General features: G+C 43.0%; 1 protein-coding gene across 4 annotated transcripts in view; it reads right to left on the bottom strand.

The window, feature by feature from the left end:
- The window catches only part of ELF1 (E74 like ETS transcription factor 1), an 80452-nt gene that overhangs the window by 20201 nt on the left and 41494 nt on the right, over window positions 1-18757 (bottom strand). For all 4 annotated transcript variants that reach the window (XM_081012966.1, XM_081012969.1, XM_081012967.1 and 1 more), the window contains 3 exons: window positions 17882-18167; window positions 4065-4239; window positions 2564-2671 (listed from right to left, as the gene is read on the bottom strand). In XM_081012966.1, coding sequence (XP_080869092.1) covers window positions 2564-2671; window positions 4065-4239; window positions 17882-17953 — 355 coding nt within the window. In that variant the 5' untranslated portion in view covers window positions 17954-18167. The remainder of the gene's footprint in view (window positions 1-2563; window positions 2672-4064; window positions 4240-17881; window positions 18168-18757) is intronic.

Here is an 18757-nt window from a genome sequence, read left to right as displayed (position 1 = left end):
GTTTTAGGGTTTTTTATGGTAAGATAAGGTTAAAATAGATTAAGGTAATTTAATGACAGAATATTGTGAAAAATGGAAAGGATTTGCTGAGATAATTAATAACTAGAATACAAAAAAGGGAGGTGTGAGGAGGTCGATGAAATAAGGTAATGACAGTTAAGGATCTGGGAATATTGGATTTGTTTTTAAATTTTTTGTTTATTTTTGCTTTTTGCTTTTGATGTACTGTGTGTTTTGTTTTTTTCTTTTTGACTTTGGTTTTTACTGATTTGTATTGTTTAATTGTTACTTTTATCTACCGTATTTTTCGCTCTATAACACGCACCTGGCCATAACACGCACGTAGTTTTTAGAGGAGGAAAACAAGAAAAAAATATTCTAAACAAAACAGTGGATGTATGATTTTTGTGGTTCATGCTGTGGCCACAGACATGTGATCTGACGGTGAGTTTGGGGTAGCCCAATGCAAAAATCCTGAGGATCCATGTGGGTCCATGCTTTGTAACCATGTTTTTGCGCCATTGCGGCCCCATGAAACAGTGGGTGTGTGTGTGTTTTTTGTGCAGGCTGTAGCCATGGACATGCTATGTGATCTGATGGTGAATTTGGGGTGACCCAGTGCAAAAATCCTGAGGATCCATGTGGATCCGTGCTTTGTAACCACGTTTTAAGTGGGGAGGGAAGGAAAAGCACTCAAGGGACAAGGAGCACACGTGGGGGGGGGGGAGAAGGATGCTGCTAATAATGCAGGAGAGGCTCCTCTCCGGCTTTGCTCCTTTAGAACAAGCAGGCTCTGCGTCTCTCCCTCCTCCCCAGCAAGGAAACCACGATAGTAACCACTCTGAGACAAATCAAGAAAAAGTGCGACCAACACTCTCCCCCAACAAGCACAGTGAGGTCAAAACACACACACACACACACACACACAGAGAGAGAGAGAGAGAACTGGCCCTAAAGTTGCAGGGCGCTGGAAGTCGCAGGGGCGCTGAGGGAGTGAATGGGAAGCAAGAGAAGGAGAACGATCCCTCACACACACACAGACACACAGAGTGTCAATTCTAAAGTCGCAGGGGCGCTGGGAGAGTGAATGGGAAGCAAGAGGAAAAGGAGCCCTCACACACAGAGAGACACACAGTGTGGATTCTAAAGTCGCAGGGAGAGTGAATGGGAAGCAAATCACACACAGAGAGACACACAGAGTGTGGATTCTAAAGTCGCAGGGAGAGTGAATGGGAAGCAAGAGGAGAAGGAGCCCTCACACACAGAGAGAGACACAGAGTGTCAATTCTAAAGTCGCAGGGAGAGTGAACGGGAAGCAAGAGGAGAAGGAGCCCTCACACACAGAGAGAGACACAGAGTGTCAATTCTAAAGTCGCAGGGAGAGTGAACGGGAAGCAAGAGGAGAAGGAGCCCTCACACACACACAGAGTGTGGATTCTAACGTCGCAGGGAGAGTGAAGGGGAAGCAAGAGGAGGAGCCCTCACACACACACAGACACACAGAGTGTGGATTCTAAAGTCGCAGGGAGAGTGAAGGGGAAGCAAGAGGAGAAGGAGCCCTCACACACACACAGACACACAGAGTGTGGATTCTAACGTCGCAGGGAGCGTGAAAGGGAAGCAAGAGGAGAAGGAGCCCTCACACACAGACACACAGCGTGTCGATTCTAAAGTCGCAGGGGCGCAGGGAGAGTGAAGGGGAAGCAGGAGGAGGAGAACGATAGCTCAAGCACACACACACACACACACACACACACACAGCCCCTACAGTGGCTAATCCAAAATCGGACATCAGAAAACTGCAGGCAGGGACAGAGAGCAGGGGTTGTTTTAAAGCAGCCAACTCCCGCTCTGCTTCTCTCCCTCCTCCCCGGCTCCGCTAGCTGTTTCAAAGCGAGCCACGGACTGCTCACGACTGCAGCAGATTCCCCCGCCATCTGTAGGCATTCGCTCCATAACACGCACAGACATTTCCCCTCACTTTCTAGGAGGAAAAATCTGCGTGTTATGGAGCGAAATTTACGGTACTTTTTTCTTTCTTTTTCTCTTTCTCTTGTTTTTTCCTTCTTATTTCTTTGTAACCTTAAAATTCTCAATAAATATCATTTTTTTTAAAAAGAGAGAATGTGGAAAGAAAATGACGCTTGTGTGGACATTAAATATTTGTGCCTGATCCAGGCAACATTTTTACAGGTTTCATTAATGTCAATGGAAAGTTAGGTACAGGCTTAAATCTTTCCAAGACCAATTAGACTCAAAAGCAACTTCTGTGAAATCATGCTCCTTCTTTAAATAAAGGGAAGAAGATCTACTAACACTACTCCTTTAAAGTAAAAGCTTCTCATTAACCCTTCCATTTCCAAAAATTGGGAGATTAGGACTAATTGAAAGGGTTGTTAATGATATTTTTAAAATAGCCTTATTTTCTTCCCTATGGTGCAATGGCAAAGCTACCAAGTAAACCTACTAGAGAGCTCAAGCCTTCTCTCCTGCAAAATCTAACACAGCCGCATAGTTTTTGGACAGAAGACACTTTGCACGGATGTTTTCCTGTCAGACTCACTTGATCTCTTCTCATCCAGCATTGGGCCAGGAGAATCCATATTAAGAAGAGCTTCAGCAGCTTCGATGGTTTGCATTGTTTCATCTCCATTCTGACAAGACGCTTCAACTGCAGATAAGAGAGATAATTCAGCAAAAGACTAGCATATGAGATGAAATGAAATGAAAACATTCTTTGATTTGGGTTTCATGCCATATATGGGATCTTGGGACATAACTACAAATCCCAAGAGGAGAAAATATTCATGATAGTGAATCTGTAGCTGCATTTCCTGCTTTCAGCCACTCCTGTAATAAGCTTTCTCAAGCCTTGCACATTTTCCACTTTGTTATGCATAAATTCAATGTCTCCTCATGATGCCAGGGATTGTGTTGAGGAAGAATGGTGGGAGTCTCCCCCTCCCCCTGCTCCTGATCAGCATCCTGAATCCTCCCAGGAGCAGTGGAACAGTATAGATTTGGAACAGTGGTTTACAGAGGGACATAGTTCAGAATACAGAAGTTGGGAAGAACTGGGAGACAGAGAGTTAACAGACTCACTTTCGCTGGAAAGCGCCCATCTGCTCAGCCCAAGGTCAAGGAGAGCAAGATAAGGGGCAGCACAGAAAGCAAAGTGGTTGCAAGATCAGGTTGTAAGACGCAAAAGTGATGTGAGTGACAAGGGGGGAAGTGGGTGGAATTCTTAATTGTGAGCACCTGCTTCTGCTTATCTACTGCCAAAGTGGGGGGAGGAAGCAGAGTCCCTGAAGCCTGACACACGGAGCTCTTGAATTATTAGCTATGTCAAGAAACAGCACCAAAAAGATTGACAAGTGAGGTGCTGTGTCTGGAGATTTCAGCTAATAATGAAGCAGAAGCAAGGCTCCCACAACAGTGTCTCAAGGAAAAACAAGATGGATGGAAAAACAATGTGTTGGTTCCAACATATTTTTTACTACATCTGTACCTCAAAAGGCCTTATGGTTCTGTCTAACTTTATTATCAGTCAGCAAACCACAATCCGTAGTTTGAAGTATGCTGGAAAATGATGGTTTGGTGTGATATCTGAATTGATAAATCATGGTTACAGCTGTTGATCTGCCTCAAGATTCAGTAATGAGATGAACTTTTGAAGGTGAGTACAGAAAGGATGAAAACAAAAGCAGGTAAGCAGCTATAAACCATGGGTTTGCCCCTTCATTAGGAAGCTCAAACAATGGTTCAGTGTGATAACTCAATTGAGCTGGTTCAGGCAATCATAACTTGGCTTATTGAGCCAAAATATGCACAAGCTTTTGTCTGAGCACAGAGCCACTTCATGTGAGCTGAAATGAAATCAGAAAGCCTCCAATTAACCATAGTTTCCCATTTCATTTCAGCTAGTAACCATGGTTTTCCAACTTGGACCAATCATGAAACCATGGTTAATTGGAAGCTTCCTGGTTTAACAGGTCAAAAGGCATGGACATATCTCAGCCACTGTGTCCTTAAGTGACAATGCAAAAAAAAAAAAGCTCACAAACCTGTAAGGGTGATATCATCATCTTCTATAATTTCTTCTTCTGCAACATCCAGCGAGTTCTCTGTTATCATGTCGCTGGGTTCAGCAACACAGGACAAACCAGAGTAATTGTTCAGGAGATCTGCACTGGGTACATGTTCCACAATGACAGCAGGAAAGATTGATGGATCACCCAGCTGTAAGAAGAAGGGGCAAGGCAAAAACAAAACATTACTTTATCAGCAAACAGTAGGAATAATTAGACATAATGTCACAACACAAATTGGCAAACGTGTTATCTGTCTCAACTTCATGAGTCAGCTGGAGCAATAAATTGCCTTGTAAGCATATCTTGCAATGTGTCTGCTGTAGCTTGAGGCATACTAGAATCCTGCTTTTTGGCACAGACATTGTGCATATCTGGGGTAGCCAATTTGGTGTCCTACAGAGCGTGGGTGGTGCTGTAGGACATGGGTGGCACTGTGGGTTAAACCACAGAGCCTAGGGCTTGCCAATCAGAAGGTCGGCGGTTCGAATCCCCCCGACGGGGTGAGCTCCCACTGCTCGGTCCCTGCTCCTGCCAATGTAGCAGTTCGAAAGCACGAAGTTCAAGTAGATAAATAGGTACCACTCTGGCGGGGAGGTAAGCGGCGTTTCCGTGTGCTGCTCTGGTTCGCCAGAAGCAGCTTAGTCCTGCTGGCCACATGACCCAGAAGCTGTACGCCGGTTCCCTTGGCCAATAAAGTGAGATGAGTGCTGCAATCCCAGATTCGTCCACGACTGGACCTGACAGTCAGGGGTCCCTTTACCTTTACAGAGAATTTTAGGCAAGAATTCTTATCATCACTAGCTGGGGATGATGGAAGTTGAAATCCATCACTTTCTGATGGGCACTGTGTAGGCTATCACCGTCTAGATCATCTGATGAGTTGGGACCCACTAGTGGGACCCAGTGACGCAACATGGGGTGCAACAGGACACTAATAGTTTACACTTGCATGGTAGCAAAGTAATAAGTGTTCCTTAAAAATGTTGGACTAAAGTCATTTCCAGATAGAAAAGCTTGAAGACTACTATTCTAGATAATTTTTTTTTTAAGAATAATTTTTTATTAACCAACCAATCACATCAAATCAAACCAAATTACATAAATTCCAAATTACACAGCCGAATTTTAAATTTTTGTTGGGGGTACCCATATTTCAAGTTCCGAAGGGGATCCAATCAACTTCTTGCTTCTTACTGCTGTTTTAATGTCCACAAATCTAACCTTATGATGTTCATAGTACTATCCAGTCCTTTCTTATTGTTTTTCCACATCTCTTGTTGTTATTTTCATATATTTTTCCTTTCTCTTTGTGACCTCTGATAATCTCCGCAAGCTGGTTAGAACAGTTTGTAATCCTGCGTGGATATTATTTTTTTTATCCAGTAGCCATATCCAGACATTTTCCATATAACATCACTTCCATACATCAAAACAGTCTTAGCGTCATTAATCTTCACCAATCTGCCTCCTTTCTCAAAACCTCTGAGGAGATTCACTAGGAATGCAGTCTGAAAACAAGTCCATTCTTCCTCCCGGCTATAAATCCTTTGGCAAGATGGCGACTCCGAATTTATTGCTGCGCCATTCCCAAAAGCTCTTATTGCTTCTCGATCTCCATAAAGCATACTTTTGGTTAAAGTTTATCTCCACACAGACCTTAATCATCCTGCTTGGGTCAGTTCAACCGACGGTTCTAATGAGGAGGGGTTCTTGTAAATCACATAGAAGGAAAGTAAAAAAGGTTCCCCCCCATTCAGTCCCGTTGTCAACATACCCAGCCTTTGGTTTATCTTCATCGTAAAATATTCCTGTTTCTCCAACCCGTCGTCTTCTTTCGCAGAGGTCACTTAAATTAGCAGACTTCACTCCCCTTCTTCACTTGAAATATGTGCATTTGCTTCTTTTGTAATTAATTATTCCAAATTGCTGCAACTAGTGCGCGATCAGAGACAGCGTCCAGGAGAGCCGAGGTCCACACGGGGGCATTCTGCCTAGGGCCCTCACCCCCTTCTTTCGAATTAGGGGGTGATTTATGGGCACAGCAGGCAAGGGCAGTGTTCCCCATTTCCTTGGGGCAACAAGGGAGGCTGCCTACTCCCATAACAGCCTCTTAATTACCCCGTGTGGGTCGGAGAGATGGTATTGTCGGCCATCTTCCAATGCGCCCCCTAGTGGCCCCCCTATTCTAGATTATATTTGGGTCTTTTCCAACTCCATGAGAGTTGGTGTTGCATAGTGATTAAGAGCATGAGTTGAGGTCTGGAAGTTCCCCATTTATATGTCACCTCAGCCATATAAAGGCACCTCAAGTGGCCCAGGGTATGTTACAACAATAGAACAAACAATTATAAAATCAAATAAAACCATTACAATTATAAAACACATACAACTGCTTTTACAGGAACAGATCCGTATGATACTGTTATAGCTGCAAGGATTTTTGCATGTTAAGTCTGAATTGTTAAAGTTATTTTTTGTTGTTGGTAAAAACAAAACTGGCTACCAATTCAGACTTGCGGCAAATGTCAAAATCACAAAATAGTTAGTTAATATGTGTGCAGTATACCTAATCTGAAGCACTTTCCAATTTTACTTAATCACTCTTCAGAATAAAGCCCATGCTTTAAAAATGTTCTGTACAATAAAATGAATATACAAGGAAGACAAAGAAGGAATAGTAATTAGTATAAGAGAATAAGATTTAAAATATTGTACTTAAAAAAAAATTATGTGCAAAGCAGAGAAAGCTACATTAATATTAAATTATGGAAGCTCTGCACAAATAAAATACTTAGCTAAACTGAATGACTTACAACAGGGAAGGGGAACCTGTAGCCCTCCAGATGTTGGGACTACAATTCCCATCTTCCCTGACCGCAGACTGTGCCTGCTCAGGCTGATTGGAACTGAAGTCCAACAGGATGTGGACTTAAAATGTTGGGAGATGGCAGAAAGTTAGAAGGAATTATTTCACACCAGACCACTTGAAGTTCTTTTTTCTTCCAGACTTTTAATAGATGCTATTGCTGTTGTTCACATCTGTCTTGTCTCAGGAGACACCTGGAAGACAGCACACCTCCCGGGACATCTCATTTCCTCTGCACACTGGTGCCTCTGTCCCCGTCAGTAGGGAGTCACCTACCCCTGCCACTTGTCTCTCCCTCCTCCAGGGAGTGGCAGGAATCATGATGTCTTCCACAGCCTTCTCAGAGTGTTCTAAGGTCTGCATCTGCTGTTCTTGAGTCTTTTCCTCTTGACTATTGGCGCTTATCTGGATATTATTAGGATAGGTTACCTTATGGCTCAAGTACTTCCCACTCCTTCCTCTCAGCTTGCCTTCTCCACACTGCAATTCCCTTTCTCAGAGATCATCTCCATGGAAGGTAGCAAGTGGGTTATTGGCATACTCATCCATGATCCAAAGGGGTTAGGTCAAGAATGGAAAAGGACTCCTCCAAATCCATCTCCTCCTGTCTCTTCCTCCTCTCCTCTGGAGGGTGGCAGGATCATTTTGTGCACTGTACCTTTCACAGCCACCTTGGTGTATTCTGAGGCTGGCAAATGCTTCCCATGCTCCTCTGGCCCACAATTGGTGTCCAAGGTGAGAGCATGGAAGTGATTTTGCAGCTCCAACAACACAGTATGGTTTGTGACAGTCCTACTTCTATGCATCACTTTCCTCCAGGAGTTAGTCTCTTGCAGTGGGAGATCTTCCTCCTCCCTAGAGCCATCTCACCTCTGTTGCTGTGCCATCACAGTCCAACTCAGCTCTACTGAGAAACACTGCATCTTGTCCTGTCACTCGAAGTGTGTCTAGGTGAGCTTCAAGTTGCTGGACCTTCTCTTTCAGCAAAGCAACCAGCTTACACTTGCTACAAATGTACTTTCACACGTTCTCTGGCAGAAAGACCAACATGGCACAGGTACTGCAGGTCATGGCAGTAGCTCCCTTGCCCTCTATGACTCTTGGTCCTAAGCACACCGTGAGACAGGACTCCAGGCCTCCCCGTCAAATTGCCCTCGCAAATGCCCACCTGCAAGTTCTGATCACAAGTTCTTGGTTGTGAGCTCCCAGAAGCTGCAATGTGCTAAGTTTGCTGCTGGCTGCTAACTCCTCCCTAAGGTTTACTCCAAGTATAACACAGCTAGATATCTGCCAATGTGTATGATTTAAATGCTTTTGGAATTCAATCATTTAGCAGACACCATTTCAACAGAGTTTTATAAAAAGAGGCAGTATAAAATTGTGATAGGAGTAATTTGGCAACTTTCATAGAGTTGTGACCATGCATTAGCTAACAAGTTCACATATAGGCATTAGTTCCTCTTCTATGAGTGTCCCACAGATGTTTCTATCCTTCCTTAAATTCTATTATATTAGCTCAGCTCAGTGAAACTGGAACAACCCCCATTCACCTTGTGGAGCCAAGAGGAGAGTGGGTGATTCTCTTGCAGGTGTGCTGGGCTTCTGAGGTACTTGGGGCTGGTGACCAAGGCGTGCCAAAAAATATGCAAACCATTTATTGCATTTGTAATACTTAGCATATGAAGAGACTTTTAGAATACAGTTCTGTATTTAGACACTTCTTTATCTTAGGCAACTTCCTCTTCTGCTGTTGCAAACTTTTCCTTTTTTAAAGGAGAAGTTACAAATGAGACATATTTACTATATGAAGAAACCTTTAGAATACAACTATGTATTTGCACTTTGCATGTTTTTTTCCAGCTTAGGCAATCCCTACTGTTGTAAAAATCTGTTCTTACAGAAGTCAAGAATTATCTGTTATTGACAGTGCAAGCCTATACATCTACTCAAATGTAAGCACCATTCAGTTCAATGAGAGTTACTCAAAGGTAAGTGTGCAAGGATTACAGCTTAAGAGCACCATCAATTTTCGGTTTCCGGCTGACGTCACGATTAATGGCAGTAGCTCTCCACTGCCCTCCGGGGCAGTAAGGAAGTTCAGGAAGGGGAAAGCCAAAATTCATGAGGTAAAATTCCTGGCAATGTTCCCCAGTGGGTTCTGGGGAGTTCACTGCAACCCGCTACGCTGCTTAAGCCCGTGTCTGCCGACTTGAAAGGCAAAGTGTGTATTACCTGGCATGATTCTTGACTGGTTCCTCATTAATTTGGAATACTGGCATTAATCATGAGGCACTCACACTCCTGGTCTGGTCCAAAAGTAATTTTAAATGAAGTCCATTCAGCCTCGATCGAGGGGGGAGGGCATAATAAAACCTTGTTAAATTCCTTATTGAGCATAAATCAAAAGCCTCCCCCTTGGTGACAGATACAATAACAAAGCCACAGCTACACAAAGACTGAACGAAGGAAGATAATAATTAACTCTCCCAGCACCATCAATTTTCCAGAGAGACTAAATATATATTTTTTTCATTTTAATTGACATTTAACAGGTGTGCTGCACTTATTATTTTTTACATGTAACCAATTATGTTGTACTAGACAGAATATGCATTGCTCCAATGCAGCCTTCTTCAACCTGCTACCCTCCAGATGTGGCAGTACAACTCCCATCATCCATGCTGGCGGGGGCTGATGAGCTGCAGCCCAAAGCATTTGGAAGGTATCAGGTTGGGGAAAGCTGCTCAAATGGGATGCTTTTATTCATTGGGTTACAGATGCCACTGATGAAAGGCTAATTTGGGACTGAAGTGTACCAAATTCTTGGTGGAATAAATTTATCTCTGCACATTTGTATGAACGCTTTGTGCTATCCTTATCAGCCCTTTTGCAGAGCGAGTGTCTGTAATCAGTTTCAGTATCAGACTGCCAGCAAAGGTAGGAAGAAATCAGGAGAGAAGAACTCAGCCCAGACACAAAAACCACAATAGATGTAAAGCAAACGTCACCTTCTGTTATAATACATTTTAGCATTGTTCATTGGTAGTGATGCAAAGCACTGTTAATACAAACCATGGTTTGAAATCAATTAATACAAAATGGTGGCAACTGGTTTACAAGATTAGAACTGAGAAAGGAATTTCTCCAGAGTTAAATGGAGGGCATGTACCAAAGCTGGCAAACTATCAGCTGCCAGGCATCTTTTGTTCAATTCAGACATCACTTCAAAATATGACTAAGGAAGCCCAACTAAAGCTTGTGTGATGGCTGAATTGTCAAACCATGGCTTACAATCAGCTGGAAAGCCATAATCAGAAGCTAGAATCAGAACTTAGCTTTTCAAAGCTAACATTTGTGCTAACTATGGTTTGACATGACATTTGAATTAACAAGCCATAGTTACAGCAACTACATCTCTTTCAGGGGTTGCTTTACCATAGAGATAGATGGGAGTAAATTTATGAAACTGAGAGGGCAGAAAACAAAGACCATGAGATGCATCAATGAGTCGTGTTTTGCTTGTACATTTGGAAACACAAAACATGGATTGGGTTATAAACTACGGCTGGCTCAAACCCTGCTTTAATGTGTTGTCTGCGCTAAGCCAGTATCACATCTGAACTGGACCTATGAGCAGTACCAACAAAAACTCTAAAACACTGCATCCTAAAATCCGAAATGTTTATATTCACAAACCATTGACGCATTAAGCTGTTGGCATGCAAGAGTAAAAACATACATACTAGAAGATAAAGACACCGAGGGGGAAAAGACCCTCTGTGTGGCAGGCAAGAGTGTTGGACAGAAAAGTCATATTGGAAGAGAGACAAGACTCAAGCTGACCGGACGGGGTGAGACACAAGTAGGCAAATGCCTGAGGCGCATGACAGAGTGACCAAAGGTTAGAGCACAGGAGGGAGCAGAGGGAGCTATGGTTTAGGTCTGGAAGACCAGAGGATCTACGAGGAACATGCATTTTACTATTATTATAAGAACTGAGCAGCAGATACCAAATGAACAATATATACATCTAATTCTAAGTACAGAGTAAGATCAGCTTTACTCACCAGCATCACCATGTGCTAGAAAACAAAAACCTCTCGGTCACAAAAAGCTACTTTGCAAGTTGCAAATGTGGACTCAGGAGCATCCACAAGGGAAATATTTTACTAAGAGGAGCACACTAAGCAACCAGCTGCTTTAAGACTGACAGGTATAAGGAGAATCTTGCAAAATATTTCCCTGAACATATTTCAGTCATGTCACCAACTCCTCTTGCTCACCAATATGAAATGACAAGGAAACATCTAACTGGAACAATTAGGTGTATTTTTTCTTATTAGTTTTTTTAGGTAAACATAATGGATGAAGGCAACACATACAGAATCAATGCCATACTAAGGGTGAAAATAAGAAGGCAAAACTATTTAATTTCCATCCGTCCTTACTGATTCCAAAATAGGAAATTGGCTGCACCAGGAGCTGAAAAGGTCAGTTTTAGCATTTGCCATGAACAGCAAACTGCACAAAGTTTAGCAGAGATGTAAATTTAAACAGATTAAAAATCTGTCCAGCAGCCTACACTTCTTCAAAGCAGCCAGGATAAGTACCAGAAAAAGTAACACTGTGGTAGCCTTCATACCTCCTTGCCCCAAGCATGTATTCTGCATAGCTCAGGGGGACTGAAACCAATCTAACTAAGCAGGCTAAGAATGAGATCTCTAACACAAGCTCAAATAAAGAAGCTATTCCCAAATCAAACCCAGTGGCCACATTCAGTAAAAAGTATCTCTGCATTTAAAGTGGAGATACATATAAATCTTTTGCACACATACACACAAACATTTTGCTCCTTATTTCACCATGATAAACCTGGAACTCTCTCATTAACACAATTTCCCATTTCATTCAAACCAAGCACTAGCTTCAGAAGACACCAGGATATTAAACTGCATTTCCACACAATAATTTGTTCCAAAGCTGGAACCATAGTTTCCTGATTTGGCTGAAATGGGAAACTGTAGGTAATTAGATTGTTCCTGGTTGAATCACAAAAAGGTTCTACATGCAAGCAAAAGGCTCATGAATATCTCAGCTTGTTGTTGTTTAGTCATTTAGTCGTGTCCGACTCTTCGTGACCCCATGGACCAGAGCACGCCAGGCACTCCTGTCTTCATCTCAGCTTAGCAAGATGAATTATAATTTTGCTAACCAGGCCAAGCAATTCTATCTGCTAAGTTACAAATTCACCACAATGATCAGAGAACAATATAAATTTGGCTGGAGTTGTTTGGGTGTATTTGTTTACCCCTCAGAATGACAACAATGCTGGATGCAATTCACCAGGTGTAATGGTAGCCAAAGAGAGAGATTTTTTACATGTATCAGAGCATAGTTCTTTTCCAATGCTCTCTGCTACATTCAGCTATCTTCCAAGCTAGTGCCTCTTGTCCTTCCAGGGAGTGTCCGCCTAGGTGTAAGTCCCTGTGTGAAATTGGGCCAGTCACTATTTCTCCATCAAACCTACTTCTGAGGATTGTTGAGAGGATAAATTGGAGGGTAACAATGGCAGAATCAGTATGTTGCCCTGATCAACCTGGAGGAAGAACAGTATACAACCAAAGTAAATAATATTCTATTGCAAATTGGTCAGACAATGGAGTTACTGCTCAAAGTAGCAAGTATATTCCCCAAAATAAGTTCTGGTTTCATGACTCTCCAGGAGTGGTCCATTGTCATGAAGGGATAGAACAGGATTGTAACTGTGCCTTGAGAAGATATTATCTGATGAGGACAAGAGAACACCTTCAACAATCTCTGTGCCTGCAATAATTCCACCACAGAACTCATAATCTCTAAAATAACAATAAGCTTAAAAACGCAATGCAAATCGCCTCTTTTCAGAGAAAAATATATAAAGAGAAGAAGTTGTGGAGCAAATGCTTTGCTTGCAGAAGGTCGCAGGTTCAACTCCTGCTATTGCCTGCTATTAGACAGAAGACATTGAGAAAGATCTCTGCCTGAAGCCCTGGAGAGTCACTGCTAGTCGGAAGAGATAAAACTAGGCAAGATGGACCAATAGTCTGGTATGGTATAAGGCTGCATCCTTGATATTGCTATAGTTGGGCTATTATTGGGGAAATATTGGGAAACTAATAAAAATTTATTTGGTATAAGGCTGCTTCCTGTGCTTAGAATCTTGTTCTCCTGCGCCCTCCCCACCAAAGTAGGATGATGATGAGCTGTTCTATACCATTAGGTATTTTATACCACTCAAATTTCTATGTGCTGTACAAAAAACAACAACAAAATTCAATGGGTAGACTTAATATTTATTTGTTGTTGTTTAGTCGTTTAGTCGTGTCCGACTCTTTGTGACCCCATGGACCAGAGCACGCCAGGCACTTCTGTCTTCCACTGCCTCCCGCAGTTTGGTCAAACTCATGCTGGTAGCTTCAAAAACACTGTCCAACCATCTCGTCTTCTGTCGTCCCCTTCTCCTTGTGCCCTCCATCTTTCCCAACACCAGGGTCTTTTCCAGGGAGTCTTCTCTTCTCAGGAGGTGGCCAAAGTACTGGAGCCTCAGCTTCACGATCTGTCCTTCTAGTGAGCACTCAGGGCTGATTTACTTAAGAATGAATAGGTTTGATCTTCTTGCAGTCCATGGGACTCTCAAGAGTTTCCTCCAGCACCAGAATTCAAAAGCATCAATTCTTCGGCGATCAGCCTTCTTTACGGTCCAGCTTTCACTTCCATACATCACTACTGGGAAAACCATAGCTTTTACTATACGGACCTTTGTTGGCAAGGTGATGTCTCTACTTTTTAAGATGCTGTCTAGGTTTAAATGTTAAGGAGAAACGCCTCTGGGAGTAGGAAAGTCTTTGCCAAGTGCCCAAAGTTCAACAGAGTGGTGGCTTGTATCAGCTCAGCTGGAAATTAGATCCATAGACATGGGCCCACAATACTGAATGTGTGGCTTCTGCTAGATATGAGCCATGCATTTGAGCCATGGGGTGCCACAAAAAAAGAGACTCCCCTAGAGATCTCAGTGATTGGAATCGGCTGTCCTTAAGGTATCCTGGACCCCCAGTTGTTAAGGGACTTGAAAATTCATGAAGCCAATGTTCAAGCAACAGGGTTACGTATGGCAAGTAGTCTGCCCTTGCCATCAATCTAGCCACGTCATTCTGTCCTAGCTGGAGCCTCCAGACCAGACCCAAAGGTAGCCCCACAGAGAATGCATTGCAGTAATCAAGTCCTGAGGTCACCAATGCATAAATCACAGTTGAAGAATGGCAGGACAATGGCTGCTCGGGTGCCTCACGTTCGCAACCTGCAGTGCTGCGTCTGCGCACACGCAGGTCGCGATTTGGCGCTTCTGCTCATGCGCCAAAACCCGGAAGTAACCCGTTCCGGTACTTCCAGTTTCGGCGCAGTGTGCAACCCAAAAACACACAACCTGAAGTGTCTGTAACCCGAGGTATAACTGTCATTGGTGTGCTAACCACAGCTTGTGAAAGGCAGTCCTAGAACTGAGGTTACCGAAGGTTACCATTGACAAGGCTGGATCCAGGAGCACAAACTATGAGCCTGCTTTTCCAAAGGGAATGCAAACACAACCAGAATAGGCAACTGGCCAATCTTCCAGACACAAGAATCACTTGCCTCCATCAAGCTCCATTTATTGACCCTCATCCAGTCCATCAATTTACACAGTGTTCAGGTCCTTGTACAAAAACGCTTCTAGCTTTAGGCTCTGATCTAAATAAGCTTAAATGTATAAATCAGACACAACGAAGAAGAATTTCATAGCAAAGTAAAATTCTGTAACTCTCCTCAAAGCAAACTGATCTGTCTGGCATGCTACAAGTTTGTCTCTACCCCCCAAAACTGAGAACTGGGTATCAGCATGTGAAGGGGTGAGACCATTGTCATGTGCACCCCCCTCAAACATTTTACCTGCTTTCTTGCTGCCAGCAGCCTAGTGTATGCCTGATAGTGGTTGACACTGGAGGCCCTCATGTAGTCTTGGGAATCTGAGGCATTGGCTTGAGTGGTTCCCCTTCTCCCTTTTGGGACCTACTCAGAGGGTAGTTGTATTAACCGGCTGGGCCTCTCCATGGGATTTGTCCTGCACAATCCCACAAGGTTCCATTTGTTTAATGTGTATATGATGCTGCAGAAGAAAATCATCGGTTGGTTTGAAGTGAGATGCCATCTACTGTATATCTGGAGATTTGCAATTGGTTTGGCATGGGGAGGCACATCCCCTGAAAGACAAGTATGGAGATTGGCGCTCTATTGAACTCTGCACTATCTGTGGAGGCACAAGGCGGGATTCATGGCTTAGGACACCTTTCACCAGCATAAGCTGGTTCATCAGTTGTTAACTTTATGCAGAGAAGAGCAGCCTGGACTACTGCAATGTCTGGCATGCGCTGCCTTTGAAGACAGTTCAGAAATCAGAACGCAGCTGCCTGGAGAGTAGTTGGGACCAGGTTTTGGGGTCATTATACCAGTTGCAATGGCAAACTATTCGTTTGTGGATCCAATTAAAAGTCCTGCTGTTGACTTTTAAAGGCCTAAACAGATTAGGACCAATTTCTCTGAACGGCTCTTGCCCCCTTCCCAGCCTTATGACTGGCCTCAGAGGCTCTACCATTACTGACTGACAGACAGCAGATGCAGGGCCTTCACAGTGCTGGTCCCAGATCCCTCCCAAGGGTGTACACTTGGGTCCAAATTTATTAGCTTTTGAATGGGCCTTATGGATTTTTAATTTCAATCTGCTTTTAACTAATGTGTTAGCCCAAGTACTTCATTATTTAAACTAGGGTGGATAACCTGAAGTCACCATACACAGTCTCCAAACTCCATCCTACCCTGAAATTTGTCATTTCTTAAAATAATAATCAATTTTTTTTTAATTGATTGCTTCTATGGTTCTCTCAATATGATGCCATAAGGTTTTTTTGCCCCTCCCAAGGGGTCTCCAAATTTTACCCCTATTTTTATTTAAATTTACAGGGTTTTTTAAATAATGTTTTTGCTGACTGATCCCATGGGTCCCTCACTATGGTACTATGATGCCAAAAGATTTTCTATAGCTCCCAAGCCCTACCCCCACAACTAGTCATTTTCTAAAAAACCACAAAACCTTGCTTTTACTGATCACTCCCTTTACTGTTCACTCCCTGATATGATTCTGTGACCCCCCAACCTGCAAAATAAAATAATAATCAAATGTCCCCTTCCCTCTTTCTCTGGGCAGGGTTTGCAGATGCAAGAGGGCGCCTCCCAGCCCAGCCCTGCCAAAGCTGATGATCCCACTCAAGCACCGACAGTGGGCCTGTGGTACCCTCTGATTCAGCCCAGCTCCCCAGGATTCTTCAAGGGCCATGAGCACCTCCGTTTGCAAGGCCCTCTGGAAAAAGCGCACCCAAATTCTGAGCTGCCTTGACTGCCCTCTCGCCCCTCTGCCTCATGCCTTTTGCTTGTGCACAGAAAGGGGGAGGGAGAAAGCCACAACCTTTCAGCCGTGGCCAGAAGACAGGACACTCTTCTTGAAGGATACACAAGTGCCAAACATTTCAAGAGGCAAAGTGCCAATAAAAGCTGCTCAGTCCTTTGCTACAAAGTTGGCTAAACTGTGGCTCTTTGGCTCCAACCAACACTGTTAATGGTCAGGTATAGCGGGAGCTGCCGTCCGGGGAGCTACAGCTTAGCCACCCTTCATTTATTTTATCTATCTGCAATAATAACAGTTGACACCAACATAATCATTTTTGCTGCTCAGAGGTGCCTTTGGACCCAGAAGGCAGCAGAAGGGGGTCTAATGGGGTACGGCATGCTTATATGCACACCAACACACATGGGAGGCCAGGAACGGAACCCCTGAGCGAAATGGTTCAATTGTTTTTAAAATTGCTCAATTGCTCAATTGTTTTTAAAAAACCCTCAAAGCAGTTACAAAAAGAAGAAAACGGTGACATTAGCAGCAAAAGTAATTAAAAACAACTATTTAAAACATTAAAAAAATAGTTAAAATCAACAATAAGCTAAAACCTAGATTAAAACACATGGTCAACATTCTACACGTGTGGATAGGCTTGCCTAAGGTATTTTTAGTAGGCACCAAAAAGAGCATAGTGAAGGCACCTGCCTAGTGTCAATAAGCAAGGAGTTCCAAAGTGTGTGTGCTTGTCACACTAAAAGATTGATTCACTTACTACCAGTAGTACCTTGAGCTTCACCCAGGAGCAAATGGGCAACCACTGCAGTTCTCCGAGCACAGATCTTATATGCTGACAAGGCCTCCCTCAGCAAACATGCCACCACACTCGGCACTAACTGCAACTTTCAGATCAAGTGAAAGGGAGGTCCTACATAGAGCACCTTGTAGCAAATCCAACCCTGGAGTAATCCATGCCAAGCCTTCCTGGTCCAGGAAGGGAAACTTGTGTATGTCATATCAGCTGCAATTGCTAGAAGGCACTTCTAGCCACTGAGGCTACCTGGACCTGGACCTACAGTGACAGACTGGATCCAGAGATACTCTGAGACAATCAACCTCCTCTTTCAGGGAGAGTGCAATCCTATCCAGAGTAAACAATTCACCAGTTTCTCAGATGTAGGAACCACTCACCCACAGTGCCTCAGTCTTGCTAGGATTCAAGTTCAGTTTGCTTTTTCTCATCCATCTGGAGAATTATAGGTGTTAGAAAGTCTTAAGGCATGAAGCCTATCAACTAAATTGCTCATAAACACACATACACTAGAAAGCAATTCATAGATGTGCACAGGATTTCTCTTGTGATTAGAATCAAAGGTTCAAAAGGGAAAAAAGTAAAATAATGCTTTTAATATTTGCGTAGAATACACCAGTGGTTATCCAACATGGTTTATTTTATTTCTCTCTTACCTGTTGCTCATCCTCCATAACATTACTGGCAAATTCAAACATTAGGTCATTCTGCTGTACAGCTGCTGCCATAATAAAGCATTCCAAGATTTCAGTTCTGCATGTGGGGAAAATGCTCCTTCAATGTAAAGAAACAGAGTTTATCATCAGGAATGAGTTGTGTGGGGTAGACGATCTTGAAGTTACTCTGGTACCCAGATTCTTATACAATCTTCCTGGATTCTACTATTCACAGACAGGTCAATTAGAAAATGCCTTCCTGAATACTCTTGTAATCCAAAGGCCACTGAAAAACAAAATCAAGATCACAGTCATAAAAAATGTAAAATAAAATCAAAGAAGACGCTATAAAGTCCATCTCTTTATTTTTTAACATCTTACTAATATTACTTAAAACAGACAAATGCTTTATTATTATAATTGGGAAGCACACTTTTCTAGCAGCCAGCAAACAGAAATACAATGGAGTAATCAGAAAACCCACCATCTAAGGTGACTGGAGGGATCAAATGCCACCAGTCCACGTAACACTTTTCTGCCTTTCAAGCCGATCCAACTGTGCAATATATATTTATTACTGGTTTAAGAAAATGTCTCTCTTTACCACACTCCTAAGACTCATTGCTTGTTTTTGATCTAAAGATGCAAAAAAGTCTTCTGCCACCCCTAAGTGAACAGATATTTGGGCATTTTTTTCAACCCTGTGTAAATGCAACGTGAGTGTATTCTTATCTCTGACACCGGCTTGTAAACAGCAGGAAGGAAACACTGACCACGTCATGGCAAATGAGACATGCAAAGAATAGTATGCTACAAAACTCGATAAACAAAACTGCACTAGGAATATTGCAACATGTGGGGAGATAGACTTATAAT

The sequence above is a fragment of the Podarcis pityusensis genome (assembly GCF_964106645.2).
Source record: "Podarcis pityusensis genome assembly, chromosome: 7".
Classification (NCBI taxonomy): Eukaryota; Metazoa; Chordata; class Lepidosauria; order Squamata; family Lacertidae; genus Podarcis; species Podarcis pityusensis.
Note: the sequence above shows the minus strand (reverse complement) of the source record. Positions and strands in the feature narration are given on the sequence as shown.